This window comes from Lynx canadensis, chromosome X (genome assembly GCF_007474595.2).
Source record: "Lynx canadensis isolate LIC74 chromosome X, mLynCan4.pri.v2, whole genome shotgun sequence".
NCBI classification, from domain to species: domain Eukaryota; kingdom Metazoa; phylum Chordata; class Mammalia; order Carnivora; family Felidae; genus Lynx; species Lynx canadensis.
In genome coordinates, this window is record NC_044321.2 from 31,315,506 (window position 1) to 31,336,828 (window position 21,323).

The window sequence follows — 21,323 nt, forward strand, 5'->3', positions numbered from 1 at the left end:
TCTCTTTGTAATTTATTTTTTCTTCCCTTCCCCCTAAGGTTTTTTGTTAAGTTTCTCAAACTCCGCATATGAGTGAAAACCTGATATCTGACTTTCTCTGACTTACTTCACTTAGTGTAATACCCTTCAGTTCTGTCCACATTGTTGCAAATGGCAAGATTTCATTCTTTTGCATCACTGAATAGTATTCCATTATATATATATATATATACCACACCTTCTTTCTCCATTCAACAGTGAGTGGACATTTGAGCTGTTTCCATAATTTATCTATTGTCAAAAGCGCTGTTATAAACATTGGGGTACCTGTGGCTCTACGGATCAGCACTCCTGTATCCTTTGGATAAATTCCTAGTAGTGGTATTGCTGGGTCGAGGGTAATTCTATTTGTAATTTTTTGAGGAACCTCCATACTGTTTTCCAGAGTAGCTGCACCAGTTTGCATTCCCACCAACAGTATAAGAGGGTTCCCCTTTCTCCATATCCGCACCAACATCTGTTTTTCCTGAGTTGTTAATTTTAGCTTCTCTGACCGGTGTGAGGTGCTGTCTCATTGTGGTTTTGATTTGTACTTCCCGGATAATAAGTGATGTTCAGCATCTTTTCATGTGTCTGTTGGATGTCTTCTTTGGAAAAGTATCTATTCATGTCTTCTGCCCATTTCTTCACTGGATTATTTGTTTTTCGGGTGTTGAGTTTGATAAGTTCTTTATAGATTTTGGATACTAACCCTTTATCCAATATGTTATTTGCAAATATCTTCTCCTATTCTCTTGGTTGCCTTTTAGCTTTGTTGATTGTTTCCTTTGCTGTACAGAAGCTTTGTATCTTAATGAGGTCCCAATAGTTCATTTTTGCTCTTATTTCCCTTGCCTTTGGAGACATGTCAAGCAAGAAGTTGCTGGGACTGAGGTCAAAGACGTTGTTGCCTGTTTTCTACTCTATAGTTATGATCGTTTCCTGCCTCACATTTAGGTCTTTCATCCATTTTGAATTTATTTTGGGGTATGTTGTAAGAAAGTGGCTGTCCAGTTCTCCTGTCCATGTGGCTGTCCAGTTCTCCTGGCACCATTTTCTAAAGAGACTGTATTTTTTCCACTGGATACTCTTTCCTGCTTTCTTGAAGATTAGTTGGCCATACATTTGTGGGTATAATTCTGGGTTCTCTGTTCTATTCCATTGGTATTTGTGTCAGTTTTTGTGCCAATACCATACTGCCTTGATGATTACAACTTTGTAGTACAGGCTAAAATTAGGGATTGTGATGCCTCCAGATTTGGTTTTCTTTTTCAACATTACTTTGACTCTTCATGGTTTTTATAGTTCCATATACATTTTAGGACGGTTCTAGCTCTGTGAAGAGTACAGGTGCTATTTTGATTGGGATTGCATTGAATGTGTAGATTGTTTTGAGTAGTATTGACATTTTAACATTTGTTCTTCTAATCCGTGAGTGTGGAATGTTTTTCCATTTCTTTGTGTCTTCTTCAAGTTTTTCATAAGCATTCTATAGTTTTCAGTGTACAGATCTTTTACCTTTTTGGCTAGGTTTATTCCTAGGTATTTTATGGTTCTTGGTGCAATTATAGATGGGATTAATTCCTTGATATCTTTTTCTCTTGACTCATTATTGATGTATTGAGGTACAACCAATTTCTGTACATTGATTTTATATCCTGTGACTTTGCTGAATTCATATATCAGTTCTAGCAGTTTTTGGTGATCTTTCAGGATTTCCATGTAGAGTATCATGTCACCTGCAGAGAGTGAAAGTTTGGGTTCTTCCTTGTCTATATGGATGCTTTTTATTTCATTTTGTTGTCTGATTGCTGAGGCTAGGGCTTCCAATATTATGTTAAACATCAGTGGTAACAATGGATAATCTTCTCGTATTCCTGATCTCAGGGGAGAAGCTTTCAGTTTTTCCCCATGGAGGATGATACTAGCTGTGGGACTTTCATATATGGCTTTTTTGATGTTAAGGTGTGTTCCTTCTATCCCAACTTTCTTGAGGATTTTTATCAAGAAAGGGTGCTATATTTTGTCAAATGCTTTTTCTGCGTCTATTGACAGGATCATGTGGTTCTTATCCTTTCTTCTATTAATGTGATGTATCACATTGATCCATTTACGAATATTGAACCAGCCCTCCAATCCAGGAATGACTCCCACTTAATCATGGTGAATATTTTTTTTTTAGTTTTGCAACATTTTCCATGTTCTTTATTTATCTTTTTGCATACCTGACAGTCCAATTTTCTAAGAGTTGAAACTATATAAATCTACAGGTTCTTGCTGTTGGGGATAGGCACAAGAAAAATCTCCTTTAATTTTTCTTTATTTAAGCAAGCATATGAGCATTCTATGGTTTTTCCAAGTCTCAGTTTTAATATTTCATCTAAAATAATTCTTAAGATGTACAAATCTGCCAAAAACCATGAGATTTTCTCCCTAAATTGTTTTCAAATGTGAATATTATTTTGATTTTTTTACTTGTATTTTTTTAATATGAAATTTGTCAAATTGGTTTCCATACAACACCCAGTGCTCATCACAAAATGTGCCCTCCTCAATACCCATCACCCACCCTCTCCTCCCTCCCACCCCCCATCAACCCTCAGTTTGTTCTCAGTTTTGAAGATTCTCTTATGCTTTGGTTCTCTCCCACTATAACTTCTTTTTTTTTCCTTCCCCTCCCCCATGGGTTTCTGTTAAGTTTCTCAGGATCCACATAAGAGTGAAAACATATGGCATCTGTCTTACTCCGTATGACTTATTTCACTTAGCATCACACTCTTCAGTTCCATTCACGTTGCTACAAAAGGCCATATTTCATTCTTTCTCATTGCCATGTAGTACTCCATTGTGTATATAAACCACAATTTCTTTATCCATTCGTTGGTTGATGGACATTTAGGCTCTTTCCATAATTTGGCTATTATTGAGAGTGCTGCTATAAACAGTGGGGTACAAGTGCCCGTATGCATCAGTATGCCTGTATCCCTTGGGTAAATTCCTAGCAGTGCTATTGCTGGGTCATAGGGGAGGTCTATTTTTTATTTTTTCAGGAACCTCCACACTGTTTTCCAGAGCGGCTGCACCAGTTTGCATTCCCACCAACAGTGCAAGAGGGTTCCCGTTTCTCCACATCCTCTCCAGCATCTATAGTCTCCTGATTTGTTCATTTTGGCCACTCTGACTGGCGTGAGGTGATATCTGAGTGTGGTTTTGATTTGTATTTCCCTGATGAGGAGCAATGTTGAGCATCTTTTCATGTGCCTGTTGGCCATCTGGATGTCTTCTTTAAAGAAGTGTCTATTCATGTTTTCTGCCCATTTTTTCACAGGGTTGTTTGTTTTTCGGGTGTGAAGTTTGGTGAGCTCTTTATAGATTTTGGATACTAGCCCTTTGTCCGATATGTCATTTGCAAATATCTTTTCCCATTCCGTTGGTTGCCTTTTAGTTTTGTTGATTGTTTCCTTTGCTGTGCAGAAGCTTTTTATTTCTTGAGGTCCCAGTAGTTCATGTTTACTTTTAATTCCCTTGCCTTTGGGGATGTGTCAAGTAAGAAATTGCTGTGGCTAAGGTCAGAGAGGTCTTTTCCTGCTTTCTCCTCTAGAGTTTTGATGGTTTTCTGTCTCACATTCAGGTCTTTCATCCATTTTGACTTTGTTTTTGTGAATGGTGTGAGAAAGTGGTCTAGTTTCAATCTTCTGCATGTTGCTGTCCAGTTCTCCCAGCACCATTTGTTAAAGAGACTGTCTTTTTTCCATTGGATATTTTTTCCTGCTTTGTCAAAGATTAGTTGGCCATACGTTTGTGGGTCTAGTTCTGGGGTTTCAATTCTATTCCATTGGTCTATGTGTCTGTTTTTGTGCCAATACCATGCTGTCTTGATGATTCCAGCTTTGTAGTAGAGTTGAAACTATATAAATTCATTCATTCATTCATTCTGGGATTGTGATGCTACCTGCTTTGGTCTTCTTCTTCAAAATTACTTTGGCTATTCGGGGCCTCTTGTGGTTCCATACAAATTTTAGGATTACTTGTTCTAGCTTCGAGAAGAATGCTGGTGCAAGTTTGATTGGGATTGCATTGAATGTGAGATAGCTATGGGTAGTATTGACATTATAACAACATTTATTCTTCCAATCCATGAGCAGGGAATGTTTTTCCATTTCTTTATGTCTTCTTCAATTTCCTTCATAAGCTTTCTATACTTTTCAGCATACAGATCTTTTACATCTTTGGTTAGGTTTATTCCTAGGTATTTTATGCTTCTTGGTGCAATTGTGACTGGGATCAGTTTCTTTATTTGTCTTTCTGTTGCTTCATTATTAGTTTATAAGAATGCAAGTGATTTCTGTACATTGATGTTATATCCTGCAACTTTCCTGAATTCATGTATCAGTTCTAGCAGACTTCTGGTGGAGTCTATCGGATTTTCCATGTATAATATCATGTCAGCTGCAAAAAGTGAAAGCTTAACTTCATCTTTGCCAATTTTGATGCCTTTGATTTCCTTTTGTTGTCTGATTGCTGATGCTAGCACTTCCAACACTATGTTAAACAACAGTGGTGAGAGTGGACATCCCTGTCGTGTTCCTGATCTCAGGGAGAAAGCTCTCAGTTTTTCCCCATTGAGGATGATGTTAGCTGTGGGCTTTTCATAAATGGCTTTTATGATCTTTAAGTATGTTCCTTCTATCCCGACTTTCTCGAGGGTTTTTACTAGGAAAGGATTCTGAATTTTGTCAAATGCTTTTTCTGCATCGATTGACAGGATCATGTGGTTCTTATCTTTTCTTTTATTAATGTGATGTATCACATAGATTGATATGCAAATGTTGAACCAGCCCTGCAGCCCAGGAATGGATCCGGCTTGATCATGGTGAATAATTCTTTTTATATGCTGTTGAATTCGATTTGCTAGTATCTTATTGAGAATTTTTGTATCCATATTCATCAGGGATATTGGTCTGTAGTTCTCTTTGTTTGCTGGGTCTCTGTCTGGTTTAGGAATCAAGGTAATAGTGGCTTCATAGAATGAATCTGGGAGTTTTCCTTCCCTTTCTATGTTTTGGAATAGCTTGAGAAGGATAGGTATTATCTCTGCTTTAAACGTCTGGTAGAACTCCCCTGGGAAGCCATCTGGTCCTGGACTCTTGTTTGTTGGGAGATTTTTGATGACTGATTCAATTTCTTCGCTGGTTATGGGTCTGTTGAAGCTTTCTATTTCCTCCTGATTGAGTTTTGGAAGCGTGTGGGTTTTTAGGAATTTGTCCATTTCTTCCAGGTTGTCCAGTTTGTTGGCATATAATTTTTCATAGTATTCCCTGATAATTGCTTGTATCTCTGAGGGATTGGTTGGAATAATTCCATTTTCATTCATGATTTTATCTATTTGGGTCATCTCCTTTTACTTTTTGAGAAGCCTGGCTAGAGGTTTATCAGTTTTGTTTATGTTTTCAAAAAAACCAACTCTTGGTTTCTATTGATCTGCTCTACAGTTGTTTTTTTTTTTTTTTTTTTTTTTTTGATTCTATATTGTTTATTTCTGCTCTGATCCTTCTTGTTTCTCTTCTTCTGCTGGGTATGCAGTGTCTTTGCTCTTCTGCTTCTATTTCCTTTAGGTGTGCTGTGAGATTTTGCATTTGGGATTTTTCTTGTTTTTTGAGATAGGCCTGGATCACAATATATTTTCCTCTCAGGACTGCCTTTGCTGCATCCCAAAGCGTTTGGATTTTTGTATTTTCATTTTCACTTGTTTCCATGTATTTTTTAATTTCTTCTCTAATTGCCTGGTTGACCCATTCATTCTTTAGTAGGGTGTTCTTTAACCTCCATGCTTTTGGAGGTTTTCCAGACTTTTTCCTGTGGTTGATTTCAAGTTTCATAGCATTGTGGCCTGAAAGTGTGCATGGTATGATATTAATTCGTGTATACTTATGAAGGGCTGTTTTGTGACCCAGTATGTGATCTATCTTGGAGAAGGTTCCATGTGCACTCAAGAAGAAAGTATATTGTGTTGCTTTGGGATGCAGAGTTCTAGATATATCTGTCAAGTCCATCTGATCCAATGTATCATTCAGGGCCCTTGTTTCTTTATTGATCCTGTGTCTCTATGATCTATCCATTGTTGTAAGTGGAGTATTAAAGTCCCTGCAATTACCACATTCTTATCAACAAGGTTGTTTATGTTTATGATGAATCGTTTTATATATCTGGGGGCTCCCATTTTCGGCGCATAGGCATTTATAATTGTTGCTCTTCCTAATGGATAGACCTATAATTATTATATAATGCCCTTCTTCATCTCTTGTTACAGCCTTTAATTGAAAGTCTAGTTTGTCTGATAGAAGTATAGCTACTCCAGCTTTCTTTTGACTTCCAGTAGCATGATAGATAGTTCTCCATCCCTTCACTTTCAATCTGAAGGTGTCCTCAGGTCCAAAATGTGTCTCTTGTAGACAGCAAATAGATGGGTCTTGGTTTTTTTATCCTTTCTGATACCCTTTGTCTTTTGGTTGGAGCATTTAGTCCATTTACGTTCAGTGTTATTATAGGAAGATATGGGTTTAGAGTCATTGTGATGTCTGTAGTTTTCATGCTTGCAGTGATATCTCTGGTACTTTGTCTCACAGGATCCCCCTTAGGATCTCTTGTAGGGCTGGTTTAGTGGTGATGAATTCCTTCAGTTTTTGTTTGTTTGGGCACACCTTTATCTCTCCTATTCTAAATGAAAAACTTGCTGGATGAAAGATTCTCGGCTGCATTTTTTTTCTGTTCATCACTTTGAGGATTTCCTGCCATTCCTTTCTGGCCTGCCAAGTTTCAGTAGATAGATCTGTCATGAGTCTTATCAGTCTCCCTTTTTATGTTAGAGATGTTTATCCCTAGCTGCTTTCAGAATTCTCTCTTTATCTTTGTATTTTGCCAGTTTCACTATGATGTATGGTGCAGAAGATTGATTGAAGTTACGTCTGAATGGAGTTCTCTGTGCCTCTTGGATTTCATTGCCTTTTTCCTTCCCCAGATCAGGGAAGTTCTCAGCTATGATTTCTTCTAGTACACCTTCAGCACCTTTCCCTCTCTCTTCCTCCTCTGGAATCCCAATTATGCGTAGATTATTGCGTTTAATTGTGTCACTTCGTTCTCTAATTCTCCCCTCATACTTCTGGATTTTTTTATCTCTTTTTCTCAGCTTCCTCTTTTTCCATAATTTTATCTTCTAATTCACCTATTCTTTCCTCTGACTCTTCAATGCGAGCTGTCATGGCCTCCAATTTATTTTGCAGCTCATTTATAGTATTTATAGTATTTTTTAGCTCCTCCTGACTGTTTCTTAGTCCCTTGATCTCTGTAGTAATAGATTCTCTGCTGTCCTCTATATTTTTTTCAATCCCAGCAATTAATTTTATGACTTATTTTAAATTTCTTTTCTGTTATATTGCTTAAATCGTTTTTGATCAGTTCGTTAGCTGTCACTACTTCCTGGAGTTTCTTTTGCGGAGAAGTCTTCTGTTCCGTCATTTTGGATAGTACCTGGAGTGGCGCGGAACTGCAGGGCTCTTCCTCTGTGCTGTCTGGAGTAACTTGAGTTGGTGGGCGGTGCTGCAGTGAGACCTGTTGTCTGCCCCCAGCCCACCACTGAAGCCATAGTCAGGCTGGTGTTACCTTATCTTCCCCTCTCCCAGGTGCAGGACTCACTGTGTAATGGTGTGGCCCCTGTCTGGGCTACTTGCACACTGCCAGGCTTGTGGTGCTGCTTCCATGGGATCTGGCGTATTAGCTGGGGTGGATCCGCAAGGCGCACAGGGGTGGGAGGGGCAGACTCAGCTCGCTTTGCCTTCAGTGGTCCGCTTTGGGAGGGACCCTGTGGCACTGGGCGGGAGGTAGACCTGTGGGAGGGATGGATTCGCAGAAGCACAGCGTTGGGTGTTTGCACGGTGCAAGCAAGTTCCCTGATGGGAACCGTTTCCCTTTGGGATTTTGGCTGGGGGATGGGCGAGGGAGTTGGTGCTTCCCAGTGCCTTTGTTCCCCGCCAAGCTGAGCTCTGTCCTCTGGGGCTCAACAACCCTCCTTCCTGTTGTCCTCTAGCCCTCCCGCTCTCGGGGCAGAGCTGTCGACTTATAACATTCCAAATGTTAAGTCCCACTGGCTGTCAGAACTCAGGCAGTCCGGCCCCTCCACTTTTGCACGCCAAACTTGGGGATTCCACCTTGCCGGGCGGACTGCCTCTCCACCACCCCGGCTCCCTCCCGCCAGTCCGTGTAGTGCACACCTCCTCTCCACCCTTCCTGTCCTCTTCTGTCAGCCTCTCATCTACACTTGGCTCCGGAGAGTCCATTCTGGCAGTTTTCTGGGTTATTTAGGCAGATGTGGGTGGAATCTAAGTGGTCAGCAGGACACCATGGGCCCGGTATCCTCCTACACTGCCATCTTCTGAAAGAGCCATGGTGAATAATTCTAATATACAATTCAATTTGATTTGCTAGTTTCTTGTTGAGAATTTTTTAAGCCATGTTCATCAGAAATATTGTCCTGTAATTCTCCTTTTTAGTGGGATCTTTTTCTGCTTTGGGAATGAAGGTAATGCTGACTTCATAGAATGAGTCTGGAAGCTTTCCTCCCATTTCTATTTTTTGGAACAGCTTGAGAAGAATAATTATTAACTCTGCTCTAAATGTCTGGTAGAATTCCCCTGTGAACCCTCTGGCCCAGGACTATTTTTTGTTGGGAGATTTTTGATAACTGATTCAATTTCTTTGCTGGTTATGGGTCTGTTCAAGTTTTCTATTTTTTCCTGTTTGACTTTTGCTAGGTTGGTGGGTGTATAAGAATTTGTCCATTTCTTCCATATTGTTCAGTTTGTTGGCATATAGTTTTTCATAGTATTCTCTAAGAATTCTTTGTGTTTCCATGCTATTTGTTTTGATCTGTCTCCTCTTTCATTTGTGGTTGTATCTACTTGGGTCCTCTTTCTTTTCTTTTTGACAAGTCTGGCTAGGGGTTTATCAATTTTATTTTTCTCCCAACAAACCAGGTCTTAGATTCATTGATATGTTTTACTCTTTGGGGAATGGGTTCTACAGTGTTTATTTCTGCTCCAATCTTTATTATTTCTCTTCTGCTGACTTGGAGTATTTTGATGCTGTGTTTCTAGTTCCTTTAGGTGTAAGGTTAGGTTCTGTATTTGGAACCTTTTTTGCTTCTTGAAATAGGTCTGGATTGCATTGTATTTTCCTCTTAGGACTGCCTTTGCTGCATCCCAAAGCGTTTTGACTGTTAAGTTTTCATTTTCATTTGTTTCCATATACTTTTTAATTTCTTCTTTAATTTCCTGGTTGATCCGTTCGTTCTTTAGTAGGATATTATGTAACCTCCATTTTTTTGGAGGCTTTCCAAATTTTTTCTTGTGGTTGATTTTAAGTTTCAAAGCATTATGATCTGAAAATATGCATGGTATGATCTCATTCCTTTTATATTTGTGGAGGGCTGTTTTGTGACCCATTATGTGATCTATTTTGGAGAATATTCCATGTACACTTGAGAAGAATGTGTATTCTGCTTTTGGATGAAAAGTTCTGAATATATCTGTCAAGTCCTTTTGGTCCAGTGTGTCATTCAGAGTTGTGGTTTCTTTGTTGATTTTCTGTATAGATGATCTGTCCATTGCTATAAGTGGAGTATTAAAGTCCCCTACAATCACAATATTGTTCTCTATACATTTAGTTATGTGTGTAATGAATTGATGTATATATGTGGGTTTCCACATTGGGGGCATAAACATTAACAATTTTTAGCTCTTCTTGATGGATAGACCCCTTAATCATGATATAATACCCTTCTTCATCTTTTGTTATTGTCTTTGTTTTTAAGTCTACTTCAGCTACTTCGGCTTTCATTTGACATCCAGTAGCGTGATAGATGGTCCCTATCCCCTCTCTTCCAATCTGCAGTTGTCCTCAGATCTAAATTGAGATTGTTATAGGCAGCGTATTGATGGATCTTGCTTTTTTTTTTTTTTAATCCATTCTGATACCCTATGTCTTTTGATTGGGGCATTTAGTTCATTTACGTTCAGAGTGATTATTGAAAGTTACGGATTTAGTGTCATTGTGTTATCTGTAGGTTTCATGCGTGTGGTGATACCTCGGGTTCTTTGTAGTCTTTGCCACTTTCCACTCACAGAGTCCACCTTAGGATCTCCTGCAAGTCTAGTTTAGTGGTCTTGAACTCCTTTAGTTTCTTTTTTTTTTTTTTTTTTTTTGGTCTGGGAAAGCCTGTAACTCTTCTGAATGACAGCCTTGGTGGATACAGGATTCTTCGCTATATATTTTTCCTATTCAGCACATTGAATATTTCCTGCCATTCTTTTCTAGCCTGCCAAGTTTCAGTGGACAGGTCTGCTACTACCATTATGTGTCTACCCTTGTTTGTTAAGGCCCTTTTGTCTCTAGCTGCTTTCAGAATTCTCTCTTTATCTTTGCATTTTGCCAATTTCACTATTATATGTTCTGGTTTTGACCTGTTTTTTTTTTTTTGTTTTTTTGTTTATTTTGACGGGAGTTCTCTGTGCTCTCTTGATTTGGATGTGTGTGTCCTTCCCAGAAGGAAGTTCTCAGCTATAATTTGTTCAAATAAACCTTCTGTTTCTTTCTCTCTCCTTCTTCTTCTGTAATTTCTATGACACCGATATTATTTCGTTTCATTGAATCACTTAGGTCTCTAATTCTTCCCTCATGGTCTAGTAATTTCCTTTCCCTCTTTTTCTCAGCTTTATCATTTTCCTTCATTTTAGCTTCTATTTCACCTGTTCTCTCCTCTGCTTCTCCTATCCTTGCTGTCAGTGCATCTAGTTTATTTTGCATCTCATTTACAGCACTTCTTAACTCATCATTACCATTTCTTAGGTCCTTGATCTCTGCAGCAGTTGATTCTCTGCTATCTTCTTTTCACGCCCAGCTCTTAGCCTTATGATCATTATTCTAAATTCTTGTTCAGATACATTGTTTATATCTGTTTTGAGCAATTCTCTGGCTGTCTTTTCTTCCTGGAATTTGTTTTGAGGGGAATTCTTCTCTTTTGTTATTTTGGCTAGTTTTCTGTCTTTTATGTGTTTTAATAGCTTGTTATGAGTCCTGTACCTATGAATAATGCTATATTAAAAAGAGGTTACACAGTATCCAGGACCTGGTACTTCTGGAAGTGTTCTTGGTGTGTGTTGTGTGACTCTGTTGTTGCATCTTTGGTTGCTTTATCCCACTGCTCGTATTGGTGGATTGGACCTTCCCCCAGGTATGCTGTGATTTGTTCTTTGAAGTAACTCTGGAAAGAAGGAAAAAGTGGCCAGGGAAGAAGCCTTATCCTATACAAGAGAGAAATGACAGGGTGGAATAAAAAAGACCAGGTCGAGAAGGAAAGAAACTATTAGACTTAATACTGAGACAGAGAGAGGAAAATAAAGAAGACAGAGGTACAGAACAGGTATTAAAAAAATAAAGTAAATTGCCTGATTAAACAAACAAAAAAAACAGGAAAGAAAGAAAAAATATTTATATAATAAGAATTGACCAAAAATTGAATCGGGAAGTATGAGGCTAATTCCAATTGGGAAAGAAAAAAAGAGGAGAATAGAAAGAAAAGAAAGGGAAAAGAGAAGGAAAGAAAAGTGAAAAATATATAATTAAAACAAAAACAGAATAACATACAAAACCACACGACAGTTGTTTGTTGGTGCCTTGGGACTGGGGCCTGTGCTGGTCTGGAGGACAGGTCTTCTGGTTCAGTCAGTGTTAATCTCACTCTGGTGGATAAAGCAGTTACCAGGCATGGAGGTGCAGGGTTTGGCGTAAATGGCTTCCACCTCCAGTGGTTGCCACTGACCTGTTCCCTGAAGCACCACTGTGTTGGTGATGGGGAGAAAAATGGCGACACCCCAATCTCTCCTCCCCAAATGGGTATCTCAAACCACGCCATTCAGGCAGCCCTCGTAGTAGCATGGGTGGAGTTCTGTGGGTGGTGATCCTTGTCAGTTGTTTGTAATATCTGCAACACCAGTGGGGAATCTGACATGGGCGTTGCAAGGGTAAGCTCTTTGCTCCAAGTTTGCTCCAAAGCTCAGAGTCCAGATGAAAAGGCTCATCTGCAATTCATCCTTTTAGAATGGCAACAATTTTTTAAAATGCAAATTTGCTTATATCACTCCTCGGTTTAAAATATTCCCATAGCTTCCCATTACCATTAAAATATAGATTGAATATGTCAACATGTGGCCTTTCAGAGCTGGCTCCTGGATATATCTTGTATCGCTAACCCTCTTGCTCTCTAAACTTTAGCACCACTGGCCTTTGGTGAGTTCTTCAAACACATCATAATTCCTCATACCAGAGGCCTTGAGGCTTTCTTTCCTCCCATGCTCATTCTACCTAACTTGTTCCATCCTTTATATCCCACCTAACATATCCCTCCCTCTCACCCTTCAGACTATACCACACTCCCTATTATATGTTCTCATAGCACTTCCTAGCACATACATACATTTGTAATTTTCACATTTATTTTGTGACAACATAATTAATATTCTGCTTGTCCTATAGAATGTAAGATCCAGGATATCAGGAATAGTATGGTTTTTTTTTTTTTTTTTTCTAATTACTGTGTCCCAAAACCTAAAACAGTGCTTGGAACATTATAAATTCTTTTTAAGTATCAACTGAATGAGTGAATGAATGAATGAATGAATGGCTTGATCTAATGATGAATTTTAGAATATCTAAAAAAAATCGTAAGTCACTCACAGGTATCCTAACACAGAGTTTGAGCCTATACACCCTGAAAGAGATCTCAAGTTCAAATATTCTTTCTACTTAATTAAATTCAAGTCCATGAGCTTTTCATAATGGCCAACAAAATGTCCTTTGTATAAGTTGAGGTCATTAGTGATGACATACCTGAGTAAAAACCATCCCCACTCGTGCTACATGTGAGTTGTAATTTTCCACAAAAAGCAGTTTTAAGAGTATTTCTATTGATTTTGAAAATCTTTAATTCATTTTACTTTTTGATGCTCCCTAGGCTTACCCATTGAACAGTAATTCCACAAGGATTTGGGGGAAGTTAAGTCAAAGGTGAACACTGAGAGAATCTATTCCCATCTCCACTTCCAAATAAGGGTATTCTAAGAGAAGGCATTAGGTGATAGTTTGTGAAAGGAATAATTGTGATAACTATGCTCACAGCCAGAGCAAAAGCCAAGGTAAAATTTCCCCACAATTTTTCACCCACATTTGTGGCAAGGCAAGGCTAGGCTAGGCTGCAAGATTTAGCCAGTTATGAAACACTTAGCCCATTAGTTTTATATGAGGATTTCGTTAGTTATATAAACAGTGAAAACAAATTAAAAGGGCTAGATACCCATGTCCCTTGTGCAGGGTCATACCATATCAAAAGGGCTTTTGTTGATGAATGCATCATATGTAGTAGGACACCATGTTGCTGACAGCCAATTTCATGCTGCACCTAAGCAGTTTTATAGCCTGTAACTCTACCCTGAAGGGAGCTAGGTAGCAACCTTTATATCGCATCAGAATCTAGGGGGCAGTGAGAAACTGATGACACCCTCTCCGGGGCAGTAGGGAGGCAAGTGAAAAAGGTTCTTGTAGCAGCTCTTCACCTGCCTCCATGTTCTTCTACTACCAGAGGATCACAGGCTTTCTGCCAAGACTTTTATTCACTGAAGCTAAGCCTTGTATATGTGGCTCATGTGTTGGCATGCTAGGTTGCCAGGATGCCATAGTGTATTCCCCGACACACTAGTAAGTGGAATCTCCCCCGAGTCCACAGACTCCTTACCATTTTACTGTGTTCTAGACTAGAAAGTTGAAGTTTAAGGGAGACAGACATGGCTTCCTATATTCCTTCTTTTATTTATGTGTTTCTCTCAAATAAAAATCCTGCTACTCACATACCATTATTTTGATTCCAGATTTAAATTTTATTTTCAACCATGGCTTTAAGTATTTTTTGAATTCTTAGTCTTTCTCATTTTTTTCCTCCGTGTTACAAAAAAACCAGTGATATGACTAAGAGTTTGCCTAAACAGTAGCACAGAAATGTCCTAAGAATTTCACATAAAAGTATATACACAATTTCCTGTGGCTAACTGGAAATCCAATATTTGGTAGATTATACATACATTTGAAGGTAACTGTAGATTTTACAGATTGGATCAAGGTGTTTTAACTGATGACAATAACTGTACTGTAGGCTTGCTGAGATCTGCAGCAGTCTTTAATTTTATTGTAGAAGTGAGTATATTGCAGGATGTAGACACTGGGCACATCATCTATGCTGAAGAGATACTTGCTGCGTTTTTTTTCAGTAAAATATTTCCCCTTTATCTTTTCTCAATAGAAACGAAATCAGTATCACTGTGAAATTCACCAGTCGCTTCCTTCATCCTGCTGAAGCTTCACTGTTATTGATTTCAAAACCTAAGCATGGGATAGGAGGCACTACAATGACTTTTGCTCTTAAGGGTGAAGTCCTCAACTTTAAGGCCATTGTAAGTAAATTTTCCCTATTTTATATGTCTGCTTCTCTTCGCAGGCCATGGAGTGTCCCAAGCACAGCTATTGCTCCAAGTTTTATCTCTATATAGCACCTGTTCTTTGAGATGGTGTGTGTATAGACACATATGTGCACATACTTACATATGCACAATTCTTGGCTTCTGTGTCTCTGATATTCTTGCTTTGATACTCTTTCTCTGGAAATAATTCTTCAATTTTATAAGGGAATTTGAATGGATTTGTATTGAGTGTTACTTTAAGGTCAGATTTTTAGGATTATATTTGTTCTTTTCATGATGGAGTCATTCACTGTACACATAGCAACTTTACATCCCCTTCTGCCCTGAAGACTTGTGATTTTAAGGTAAGAAATCCCTGGGCTTTTGTCTATGTTTTTGTTTGAATTAAGTGTTGGTGGTTTATGCAGTAAAGAAAATGTTTCTCTTCTCTGATAGGAACATTTATCAATTTATCTTGAATGTCCCATGGATCAAATCTATACTATGAAGCTCATGCAGGCTCTCTGTTTCCTTCTCCATCTGGCTACTCATGGTTTTAGTAAACCAGGGTGTGGATTGGATAATAATGGAGAAATAAAATAAGATAATAACATGACCGATCTAAAAATGTAGAATTCCTAGAATCTTATTTTCTGTGGAAGTCCTTCGGGTAGTTTGAGGTTTTAGTTTTATATTTGTGCTTTTTTTTTTTTTTTTTTTTACTGTTTACTTATTTTTGAGAGAGAAAGACAGAACATGAGTGGGGGAGGGGAAGAGAGAGAGGGAGACACAGAATCTGAAGCAGGCTCCAGGCTCTGAGCTGTCAGCACAGAGCCTGACATGGGGGCTCGAACTCACAAACTGTGAGATCATGACCTGAGCCAAAGTTGGATACCCAACTCACTGAGCCACCCAGGTGCCCCTGTACTTTTATTATAGTACAAATACGTCATCTTAGCCACCACATTATAAACACAAGCATGTGTTTATACTCACAGAGCTCTATGTGTGCATTCTACCTCTTCTTTATGTCACATATAGTAGGCATGTATGTGATTGATTAACTTGCAGATGTGAAACCATGCTCGGTCATTAAGGAAATCAATTTTAAAGAAATCAATTCAGGACACACTATTGTGACAAATAATTCACTTGTTAGCAAAGTATTATGGATCATTAATGTCGTGAAATCAATCTATTTTTGTTCTTTCCCACCCAGATTTTAGTAGTACAATATATGTGGGACAAGGGGAATTATATAAATTAATATCACTGTAATATTTAAACAGGCTGTTTTTTAAATACTTTAAGTTTATATATGGCAATTCATAGTACTCTTTTGTTATTTTCATATAGAATTTTTTTTTTATTTTAGGAAATTATAAATTGTAAATCCCCATGTTACACATGGAAAGAAATCACTGTAAAGGTTAAAAATCCCTTCCATTCTGCTGGGGACTTCAGGTAAGTTATTCTTTTCATATAATTTCTTTGCCATTAGTCATGTTCAAGCTTAAGGGGAAATAAGTAATTCTTTTCACTATGAACCATTTGAGGAGAAACTTTGTGTTGATATTACACCTATTACACAATAAATATTATGTTACATAGTAAATTTATGAGCACCATCATATAAAACAGAATAAATAATGAAGATAAATCAATTTTTCTTGACATGCTGTTTGATCTATATAAAGCTAAAAGATTGATCATATCAAATTTATGAATTTTGTTTATGAGCTTTCTGTGTACTGAGATGTACTATTTTAATTTTTTTTAATTTATAATTATGGTACGCCTGACTTGCTCAGTCAGTAGAGCATGTGACCCTTGATCCCAGGGTTGTAAGTTCGAACCCCACATTGGGTATAGAGATTACTTTAAAAAGTTATAATTAATAGGCTTTTTTATTCCTAATCTTATTACATCTGTTGCTTTCAAAAAGTGAAATATTGATTCAAACAGAAAATGAATTTTTACTTAAGGCATCATGATTAATTAAAATTGCACGTTAACCATGCATTTACGCATTTGGAGATTTAATAACAACAATTACAACAACACAAATTTGAGATGAAAAGACAATAAAATGCTTACGTATTATTTAAGTTCACAATAGACAAATATCTTTATGAACTTACATATTGAGGGACAAGATGGTCAATGATACCTCTGTACTGCTTCAATTGTGCACTGTTTCCATCACCTTTAGAAATCAAATCGTCAACAACAATACTTGTGTTGACACTAGAAGTTGTATGTATGCTTATTATTTTAGTATTTGATAATTTCCAGTTTTTAAAATCACTATATATGAAGACTTTTGGTAATTTCTTATTAATAATCATTTGTTGTTTACAAAACAATTTTTGTTGTTGTTAAAACAGTTATTGGTGAGGGGCACCTGGGTGGTGGCACAGTCGAGTAAGCATCCCACTCTTGATTTTGGCTCAGGTTATGATCTCAGGGTTGTAAGATCGAACCCTGTGTGAGACTCTGCAATGGCATTGTGGAGCCTGCTTGGGATTCTTTCCCTCTCCCCTGCTCACGTCCTCTCTCTCAAAAGAAATAACTAAACTTAAATAAAAAAACAGTTATTGGTGAATTTATGGTTCCTGTGTTCATGTGAGGGAGAGTTTTATTTACTGTACTTTTATTAAAGTGTTATATCAGAATACAAGAAACAGAAAAATGTCAGAATATATAGCATTAATCCAGTATTAAAATATGCCCTTAAATGAACCAAATGACTGTTCTGCATAAGACATCAAGATTAAACATAATTAGTCTTACATTCTAGTGGTAGCACTGAAAGGAAATCTCAAAGTTCTAGGAGTTGCTAGATGATTATAGTTGTATGTTTTTCAAAAAATCATAATATTTTATTATTACTCTATGGTTTATCTCAGATTGAGTTAAAATAGTTGCTTCTTATGAGAAGTGCATGGTTTGTCTGGTAAAAGACAAGATTGTTAATTGGGGAATTTTGACTCCTTTCTCCTTTATGTGAATGTGGCCCTCAGACTTAGGCAATGGACATATAAACTCAAACTTTTTCTTTTAAATATTTGTTTATTTTAGAGAAAGCCTGCCCGTGTCCACGAGTGGGGATAGGGGCAGAGAGAGAGAAAGGGACAGAGGATCCAAAGCAGGCTCTGTGCTTATAGCAGAGAGCCGCATGCAGGGCTGAAACTCGCAAACCATGAGATCATGACCTGAGCCAAAGTCAGATGCTTAACCAGTTGAGCCACCCATGCACCCCATTAACTCAAACTTTTAAAACCAGTTACAAAATTTCTAAGATCAATATTTTACAGTAGGCATGTATTTTAAAATTTAAAAATAATGCAATAGAAAAGAAAGGAAATTTAACTGCCAATTAATTTTTATGTAGTCTTTATTATTATTATAAACATCACAGTAAGTGACCTAGTTTTTAATGTCACACTTTTTAAAAATTTTTAGTTAAATCTAGTTTAGTTAACATATAGTATACTAATGATTTCAGGAGTAGAATTTAGTGATTCATCACTTGCCTATAACACCCAGTGCTCATCCCAACAAGTGCCCTCCTTAATGCCCATCACCCATTTAGCCCATGCTCCCACCCAACACCCCTCCAGCAACCCCCAATTTGTTCTCTGTATTTAAGAATCTCTTATGGTTTCTCTCTCTCTGTTTTTGTTTTATTTTGTCTTCCCTTCCCCTTATGTTCATCTGTTTTGTTTGTTAAATTCCACATATGAGTGAAATCATATGATATTTGTCTTTCTCTGACTTATTTTGCTTAGCATAGAACACTCTAGTTTCCATCCACATTGTTGCAGATGGTAAGATTTCATTCTTTTTGATCGCTGAGTAATATATGTTACAGTTAAAAAACCAGAATTTAATTATTAACAGTCAAATATGAAACGTACTTTACAATAAAATAAAAATGTCCATGTTTTCCCCCCAAATTACATACACTCTAGTGACCAGATTTGATCATTTTTACTCAAAATTTAACATTACTTTTAACCAAAATGGCAACCCGGCCTAGATTTAACAGAGACAGGATTTACCCACATCTCTGTCTACCACATTAGTAGTTCTCAAATTCCTCCTTTGCAGAATGCAACTATTTCTTGCTATATAATGATTTTATATGTTGTAAGATTTGATTTGCTAGTATTTTGTTGAAGATATTACATTTATAATCGTAGGATGTAATGGTGTAATTCCCTTTTCTAGTGATGACTTTGTTTTTTGTGGCATTAGTACTAGCTTCTGAAAATGATTTGGAAAATGATCCTTTCTATTCTATTTTTTGGAAGAGTTTTTGAAGGATTGGTATTAATTTTTTTAGTCTTCGGTAGAACTCACAACTAATGCCATCTGGGTCCGAGCTTTGCTTTGTGGGAAGTTTATTTCATTGCTAGTTCCACTGCTTTATTTGTTATGGGCCTAATTAGGTATTCTATTTCTCCTTAAATCAGGTTTGATAGTTTGTGCCATTCTAGGAATTTGTGCATTTCCTCCAAGTAATCAGTTTGTTGGCATAGAAGTTTATATAATATTTTCTTATAATCCTTTTTTCCTAGAAAGTCAGTGGTGATGGCCCTTCTTCCATTCCTTATTTTAATAATTTTATCTTCTTTCCTTTATTCTTGATCAGTCTAGATCAGTCTTATCAGTGTTATTGATCTTTTCAAAGAACCTTTTTTCTGGCTTCCTTGATATTCTCTATTGTTTATCTTTGTTAAGGTAGGGTTGATAAACAACAGAAAAAAAAACCCTGCATATGTTTACTGTATGCAATTTGATGAGTTTGGACACATGCATACAGCCATAATACTATCACCACAATTAAGGTAATAAACATATCCATCATCGTTTTCAAAAGTTTCCTTGTGTTAATTTCTCTCTTTTTTTTTTTTTTTTTTTTTGGTGGTAAGCATACTTGACATGACATGAGACTTACCCTCTTAGCACACAGTGCAGTGTTATTAAGTCTATTGTATATCACATCTCTAGTACTTATTCATCTTGCATCACTGAAACTTTATATAACAATTCTCCTTTTCATCCTAGTCCCAAATCCTAGCAACCGCCATTCTATTCTTTACTTTTTGAGTTTGACCACTTTAGACACCTCATATAAATGGAATCATACAGGATTTGTCCTTCTGAGACTGGCTTATTTCACTTAACATAATGTCTCCGAGTTTCATCCATGTTGTCACATGTTGCAGGATTTTCTTCCTTTTTGAGGTTGAATAGTGTTCCACCGTAATATACATACACTCAACACATTTTCTTTATTCATTCATTCATCTGTGGATGGACATTTGGGTTGTTTGGATTGTTTCTGTATTTTGGCTGTTGTGAACAATGTTGCAATGAACATGAAAGTAAAGATATATTTTTGAAATCCTGATTTCAATTTCTTTGGATAAATACCCAGAAGTGGAATTGCTAGATGACATGGTAGTGCTATTTTTAATTTTTTGAGAAAGCTGTATACTGTTTTCCTTAGTGGCTGCACCATTTTATATTCCCACCAACAGTATGCCAGTGGTCCCTTTCTGCAGATACTTACCAACATTGTTATCTTTTTGTTTGTTTGTTTGTTTGTTTGTTTTTGATAATAGCCATTATGGCAGGTGTGAGGGGATATCTAATTGTGGTTTGAATTTGCATTTCCCCGATGAGTAAGGATGTTCAACATGTTTTAATATGCATGAAAAGTGTCTGTTCTTATCCTCTGCCCAATTCTTAATTGGATTGTGTGTTTTTTTGTTTGTTTTTTGCTTTTGAGTTGTATGAGGGTTTTTTTTTAGTTGATTTTGGATATTAATTTGTAAACATTTTTTCCCATTTAGTAGGCTGCCTTTTCATTTATTTTTTTCAAATTTATTCATTTTTGAGAGAGAGCGAACATGCATGTGAGTGGAGGAGGGGCAGAGAAGAAGATTGAGAGATTGAGAATCTCAAGCAGGCTCTGCACTGTTGCCATGGAGCCTGATTCAGGCCTCAAACCCACCAACCTGATCATGACCTGAGCCAAAATCAAGAGTCAAACCCTAAACCAAATAAGCCACTCAGGGGCCCCACCTTTTCATTTTTGTTACTCTTATATAGCTCTATTCCATTTCCCCCTATTTTGTGGTGTTTTTGTCAGACATATCAGTGGTGTTGCAATAATCAGTAATGTTACATAACATTTTTCGGTATTTCTTTTTTTAATTTTGGCGTAATTTTTATGATCTGAAGAAAGCTGAGAGAAGGGTAGTGTATTAGTTTGCTAGTGCTCCCATAACAAAATACCACAGACTGGATGGTTTAAACAATAGAAACTTATTTCCTCACAGCTCTGGAGGCTAAAAGTCCAAGATCACGGTATTGGCAGATTGGGTTTCTCTGAGGCCTCTCCCCTTGGTTTGAGGATAGCCAGCTTCTTGCTGTGCCCTCACGTCATCTCTTCTCTGCGTGTGCACATCCCTGGAGTCTCTGTGTGTCCACATTTCCTCTTAGAAGAACACTAGCCAGAATGAATTAGGGCTCACTCTAATGACCCCATTTTAACTTAATCACATTTTAAAGGTCCTGTTTTCAAATACAGTCACATTGTGAGAGTACTAGGCGTTAGGGCTTTAACATATGAAATGTGAGGGAGGACAAAATTCAGCCAATAACCGAATGGATACATTTATAATTTTCATTATATTAGCCTTTTTTTTTTTTTTTTTTTTTTTTTTACCATTT

At 37.3% G+C, this 21,323-nt stretch overlaps 1 protein-coding gene across 1 annotated transcript in view; it reads left to right on the forward strand.

Moving 5' to 3' along the window:
* Positions 1-21,323, forward strand: part of CFAP47 (cilia and flagella associated protein 47) — a 550,869-nt gene that overhangs the window by 264,368 nt on the left and 265,178 nt on the right. The window contains exons 38-39 of the mRNA XM_030305764.1: positions 14,420-14,570; positions 15,952-16,040. Of these exons, the coding sequence (XP_030161624.1) occupies positions 14,420-14,570; positions 15,952-16,040 (240 nt within the window). The remainder of the gene's footprint in view (positions 1-14,419; positions 14,571-15,951; positions 16,041-21,323) is intronic.